The 7,313-nt window shown below is 34.7% G+C and overlaps 1 protein-coding gene across 1 annotated transcript; it reads right to left on the bottom strand.

The window, feature by feature from the left end:
- Positions 1-4,335: 4,335 nt before the first annotated feature.
- LOC104231483 (mavicyanin-like) lies at positions 4,336-6,633 on the bottom strand. Its single transcript, XM_009784489.2, has 2 exons — positions 6,371-6,633; positions 4,336-4,953 (listed from the first exon to the last, which is right to left on the bottom strand). Exons 1-2 carry the CDS (start codon positions 6,537-6,539, stop codon positions 4,571-4,573), a joined length of 552 nt encoding a protein of 183 aa, XP_009782791.1. The 5' UTR covers positions 6,540-6,633; the 3' UTR covers positions 4,336-4,570.
- Positions 6,634-7,313: the final 680 nt, after the last annotated feature.

The raw sequence follows: 7,313 nt of genomic DNA on the forward strand, positions 1-7,313 counted from the left end.
GACTTTTCCCCTTAAGATTGGTATTGTGACAATTGAAATGCCTTGTACGTGAGGTGACGAGTGCGTACTTGTGCTAATTGTTGAAAACCCTGTTTTCATTAAGTAACTTTAATTAAGTAACTTTTATTTGGATTACATGAAGCATTCTAGGTTAGAATTGCCTGTGTTACTTTGGTATGAAGTTGAGTTTATTTGAGTATTCCTTGTGTCATTGTTGTGTGTTTTACTTTGGGACTACGGGATGGCATCCCGAGAGATCCCCTGCATGCATTTATGATGTGAGCTGAAGTGCGGGATACCAAGAGATCCCCAACACGTATATTGAGAATACCAAGAGATTCCTAGTATATATTGAGGATACCGAGAGATCCTCGGGATACCAAGAGATCCCTAACATACATTGAGGATACTGAGAGATCCTCGGAATACCAAGGGATCCCTAGCATACATTGAGGATACCAAAAGATCCTCGGGATACGAAGAGATCCCTACATACATTGAGGATACCAAGATATCCTCGGGATACTAAGAGTTACCTAGCATACATTGAGTATACCAAGAGATCCCTGGCATATATTGAGAGTACTAGGAGATCCTCGGGATACTGAGAGATCCCCGGTTATTATCTTTGTGAAGAGTGGTATTTCCTTGTGATTGTTTTTGTCTTTGTTTCAAGTTGTTGTTATCCTGTATTAATTCTTATTGTTAGTTTTTAACTATACTGCTTATCTTATTCTGTTATACCTGATATTTCATTTAATCTCAGTAGGGCCTTATCCTTCATCGTCACCACCCGACCGAGGTTAGGCTTGGCACTTACTGAGTACCGCTGTGGTGTACTCATGCCTTTTCTGCGCATGTTTTTCATGTGCAGATCCAAGTACCTCCATTCGGACTTATCACTCATGAGGCGAGGCACTTGTAGAGACTCTTGAGGTATATCTGTTGCGTCCGCAGACCGAAGAGTCCCTTTCTACTCCCCCTTTTTGCATTGGCCCTTATGTACTTTCGTTTTCTTGTTAGATATTTTGGAGTTAGATGCTTGTAGAAAATTCAAGGCTTGTGACCATGAGATTCCGGGTTTTGGGAGATGTGTTTAGCTTTCGAGAGTTATTATTGTGTATGTCAAGCGGCATTTTAAATTACTGTTTTGTTTCACTACTTTGGTTTTAAATTATTTCTTCCGCAAATTAGTTTATTTTTTCGCATTCTTAGGCTTACCTAGTCGTAGAGATTAGGTGTCGTCACGATGGTTCACGGAGGGCGAACTGGGGTCGTGACAAAATTCTTCACTAAAAGGCTCTTGTTCTTCACTAATGTATTTATCCAACTCCGATTTAGCACCCCCACTTCCATTGTCTTCCTTTTGTTTCTTCAAGTGAAGCTTCATCCTTATTAATGATGCAGTTATAACACTCCCACTAGATGTATTAGATGAAGTAGAACTAGATGGAGATTGAGGACAAGATCCAGTTGAATATTTTTTTAGATACTCTCCAAACAAAGAATTCATATAAGCATACACCTCAGCATTTATTTTCTTCCCTTTTTCCTCCCCAAAAATTTCTTCAAGTGCTCCCTCTACATATTCAAATTTGTTACGTGGATACAAGACGGAAGCAATAAAAATTATTTTATTCATCTTTTTAGGCTTACCCCAATACTTCTTGAACTTTTCTTGCATTCGCTCAGCCATTTTTCTCAAATGCTCATCCTCACTAACTAAACACATTTTCAAATGACAATAAAGCTCAGGTACATCCTCAAAATGAGAATTACAAGTGACATAATGTGAACCTGAAACTTTTTAGTGAGCTCGTGAAATCTTGCAAGAAACTCTATCACATTCCTCACTTTCACCCAATCATCAGATTCAAGAGGACCAACACTACCACCATCTTCACAAAGATGAGAACATTGATAAGCAGAAAATCCATCATCAAAAAGATGAAACTTGTCAAAGGCCTTTTCAATGTTTTGTGCCGTATCCAACATCAAATAGGTGGAATTCCACCTAGTAGGAACATCCAAACACAATATTTTGGTACATTCTACCTTTATATGTGTACAATACTATTTAAACTTTTAGGTCCTTGCAGGCGAAGATCTCACATACCTCACAGTATTTCTAACACGTGTGACAGAAACATCAAGTTCTTTCAAACCATCTTGCACAATTAGATTTAGTATATGAGTCATGCATCTCACATGAAAGATGTTTACTACTCATCGTATTAGTTTTCCACATATCTAACTGTTTAGATAATTCTTTTACTATGACATCATTTGAAAAAGCATTGTCCACGGTAATAGTGAATACGTTGTTTAATTTCCATTCAAGCAAACAATTAGAAATAGCTTTAGCCATCTCTTCACCCTTATGACTAGTGATAGGGCAAAAACTTAGTATTCTTTTATGCAACTTTCAATCCCTATCAGTGGGTTGTCAAACACATAATTTATTCTTTGTAGTGAAGTCCATGTGTCTGTTGTGAGACAAATTTTTGGTTGTGCTTCTCTAAAAGACCTTCTTTGATTTTGGTTCAATTCATCGTAAACTTCATAACAATCCCTTGTTATTGTTCTACGAGAAGGAAGACGAAATAGTGGTTGAGTTATTCTCATAAACTTCATAAAGCCTTCATTTTCTACAAAGCTAAATGGTAGTTCATCAATAACTATCATCTCAATTAAGACTCTCCTAACCACTTCTTGATCAAATTTCCAAAGTGATCCTCCATCATTTTGGCAAGATTGAAAATATATCTTTGTTTGACTTTTATCTTTATCAATGTTAGGTGGATATTCTTTGCATCTAGTCAAATGATTTTTCAATCCAGTTGTTCCATTCCTTGGTGAATTAGCATCATAAGCTTGCTTACTATATATACACCTTGCTTTATCAACCCCATTTACCTCAAATTTATCAAAATGATTCCAAACGTCGGATCTAGGTTGCATGGCTTTTCTTTTCTTAGAATCATGCGTATCAATGGTGTTGGAGTTGCTATCTTCAGTAATAGATAAACTTTCATTTGAACCGGCATCACTTCCTCTACTTTCATCTGCCATCTATACAAATAAGTTAAAGAATTTATTTGTATGGATTCAACCATAGGGCAGTATCTCAGCCTTATAAAAATAACTCACATTGCTTAGAACAATTTTAGAAAGAAACACCTTCTAGTACTATGGTTTAAAAAGATATTCTCTTTAAAGTATGATACTGAAAATCAACACATAAACACACAAACACTAACTAAAAGATTCAATATGTACATAGAAGAGAAACCAGAATTGTGCACTTTCCAAGTATTAAATGAACCAAAGACAGCTCCTTTTGGGTAAAGAACTTGCACTTTAAGATAAATGAAGCTTCCAATAAACACAACATATATAGAAAGAACATTGTATATACCAATACTGAGTCAGAAACATGGGCGAACAGATTAGCATTTGGCTAACAAAGCAATCAAACAGAGAAATGACATTAAACAGGAATTACAATATAGAAATCATAGCTTCAACGGATCAACCCAAAATTCAGAACTCAACGAACAATGAATCAGCTCTGTTTAAGGAACAGCAAGAGCTCAAAATGCACCTAAGCCAAAGTGCTTACGTTCATTTTATTGAACATACCCAAGAAGTTCTAGCACAAATTATGGAAGAAACTAGAAACATACCTTTGAATTTTGATTCTTTGAATTCATAGCAGCCGATCTCTTTGAAGTCCCAGCAAGCTTCTGAAACAACAGCCGATCTCTTTCTGAATTTGTGAAACTATCGCAACAGCAGCCGATCTCTTTCTGTATTTGGTCTTCCGTTGCCAAGAATTTGTGAAACTATCGTACTAAATCAGAATTGACTTTTTGAGGAGTGAGGAGTGAGTACTGAGTTCGTGACTGCCTGCCCTAATCTTTAGAGTTTAGAGTTTAGACCCTAATTGAATAGAGAGTGAGCTTGGGCAGTTGAGCTGGGAATTATATTAAAAAAAATTGGGCTTGGGGCGCTGGGCAGTGAGTGTAGTAGCTAACTATAGGTCCAACTTAAAAAAATATTTTAAAAATTCGGTAACTCGGTATTTCGGTATACCGAAATTTCAAGATTCTAATATCAAGGACCGTACCGAAATATCGAAAATATAATACCGAATTAGATTGAAATACCGAAAAAACTGAAATCGAAATACTGAATTAATTCGGTCCGGTTCGAAATTCGATTTTTAGGATTTTATGCCCACCCCTATTTTAAAGTCGATTTTGAATTAATGTGTTGTTTTTGAATATCACTCCTAAAAGGCTAGTGTACATTGTATGTAAAATGCATGCGACATAATGATTGTCTTTTATTTAAAGTGAGAAATATTCATCAAAGTGGAGGTGATGCCGTCTGAATATAGAATTTAAGAAATGGCACAAAAACTTTGGAAAAACTCGAATTGAACCATAAAATTTCAAAGTTCTCCCGACGCTAAGATTAAGGAAAAAGACAGTGACTTCTATTTCACTGGTTCCCACCAATTTCAGCTAGACATTCTTCCAAATCCAAGTAATTCATTTTTGATTGTCTAGTAGCAACAAGCGACGAGAAACATTGAAAATAAGAGTAGCACCAATGACAAGCAAAAGCTTGGGAAATGCAGAACTGATCCATTACTAGGGGCTGAATCTGGGGAGCTATGAGGGCTCAACGGCGCTGGAGCCAGAATTGCCGGTGGAGATGCGGCCGGGGAGGTTGTAGGAGCCGCTGAATGAACGACGATTTCCACATTTTGACCAGCCTTACAATGGCCTGGAACGCTGCAAATGAAATAGACGTGGCCTTCAACATCAAGAGAGAACCATTCCTTGCCAGTGCTTGGGGTACCAAAAGGGGATGAGGCATTGCATGCTTGGAAATCCTCCTTTGTCACTCGTACCACATTATCAAATTTTGGATCGAATTCAAACACTGCATACACAACAAAAAATAATATTATTACTGGTGAAAAACAGTAATCATCAATATTACTGGTGAGATTTTGTGATTTGAAAAACAATATCAACAACTGAAATTTCAAGTGCTTTGAACAAGCTAGATGACACATATTGGTCCCTTCAAAATTTAAGAGGGAAGTCTAGAGGAGAAAGTCAAAACGTCGAGTAAAACAGAAAACTACAATTGAATTGTATTAGGATATTATTACGTACTTAAAACAGGCCTGAAGTTGGTGCATACGAGAATATTTGAAGGTAAACGCTCCGATTTGGAACCGATGATTAATAAGTATTTTCATGAACTGAGGACTCTCTCACCCGGTTTGCACCAAATCATTTTAATATATCATTTTTTAAGTTATAAATTAAGGTGAGAATATGTATTAATTAACTACTCATCCATTTCAAAAAGATCGTCTTAGTTTGACTTGACACAAATTTTAATAAAGAAAAGAAGACTTTTAAGATTTGTGATTTTAAATCAGTCATAGCATTTGTGTGACTGTAAAACTTTTGAAACTGTGGTCTGAAACTTGTTATAGCATTTGTGTTGCTATAAATACTTCTTATTAAGAAAATATTGAAATGTGTCAATCTTTTGGAACAGAATAATAAGGAAATAGTGTCAATCCAAAGGGAGAATAATTTAGTGATTTTTAGAGTCTATGTGAAGATATGTGCCATATATAATATATTTATTGGATCGATAAAACATTCACATTTAATAGGAAAATATCCATATCACTTAGAAGATTGATACTGAAATTGAAGAAATCTTGACATGAGTTGTGCCATTTTTTTTTCCAACAACTCCTAATGGATTTCATACTGGAAAATATTCCCCCCGAAACAATATTCAAGTTCAAATTAACTAAAAATGAACCGTTACTTGATCTTTTTTATATTCTAAATAAATCGTTCTTCATCTGGCCATTTGTTTCCCGACTTCAAGAATTTCTAAGGAATATCTCCTCCTATTTAACAATTATTATACATATATGCTACTCAGATTCTACAAAAGTTTTACATTTGTGAGTGTGCATTTCAATACACCCATTAATTCTCTATATCAATTACTACATACTTATATAACTGCATAGATAGATTTACCATATTTTCATTTATAGATGCCACTGTAAGCAATATATATCCGTCACTTCAAACTAGTTGCATAATTATTTTAATTTTTATAGGCCATTTTGCACTAATTTACCAAGTACATCTTATCTCCCAAAAGCACACGTACGATAACTCAAGCCGCCAAAACTTAGACATATGAAAAAATAACCCAAATACATAATTATTATACCAAAAATGTAGAGAGCATAAGGTAGGCCAATTTCTTTTTATAAAAAAATTAGAACTTAAAATAGAAAAGAATAATGGCTTACGAAGAATATCTCCAACTTGAAAATGCTTAGATGCTGACCATCTCTTATAATCCACTTGCCCAGTGCTTGTCCAACCAGCAAAATTACCAACCTCATATATGTTTGCCTTTACTAAACCAAAAAACATGAACATCATTAACAAGAAAGAAACCACCACTTTCTTAGTCATTTTCAGATCAATCTCCACACATGAAAAACATTAATTTTTATTTATATAGAGAACAAATGTGGGTAACTTTTGGTCTAAAAGGTGCAGAAGAAAGAGGCCAACAAGAACTTCCTTGAAAAAGAGGCGTTTCAGTAAATTCGCATTCATAATAAATCGAATTCCTAGTCAAGGAAAAGGAAAAGGTTTTAAAAAGGGAATACTTTAATGGAAATAACAACATTGCCTTCTTCGGTACAAAACTTTCCTTTCTAGATTATCAGTTTGATATATATGACAAAATTCTCGGCGTAAAGAAAGTGTAATCAAGAGGACTTTTTGCTTATTTTTCCGCTTTGAATGAAAAGATAATTTTACAAATATGGTAAATTTGTTATATTCCTACTAAAATAGATACACTTTAATGTGGAAAATAGTATCATGCACTCAAAACAGTACAATCTTTGCACAGATTCTTTTAAACCCGATTACATTTGTACAGGGTAAAATCGATTCACATTAAGTACATATATTTACCGATTGTTGCATCATATTTTAATAATTTTAATCATCTTTTGAGTGTTAATTATATTATTTTATGATTAATATTACATTTTAATTGTGTAAGAATAAAGTGGTGTGAAGATAAAAAAAATTGGAGCAAAATTAAATAAAATGCGGAAGAAAAAGAAAAGAAATTATAAGAATATAAAATAAGAAAACAAAAGGGGACACCCTTTGGTGTTTGTTCCCCCAAGTGTAACACAAAGGGAGAGGGAAATACAATTGAAAGCAAAG

The sequence above is a fragment of the Nicotiana sylvestris genome, chromosome 5 (assembly GCF_000393655.2).
Source record: "Nicotiana sylvestris chromosome 5, ASM39365v2, whole genome shotgun sequence".
Lineage (NCBI taxonomy): Eukaryota > Viridiplantae > Streptophyta > Magnoliopsida > Solanales > Solanaceae > Nicotiana > Nicotiana sylvestris.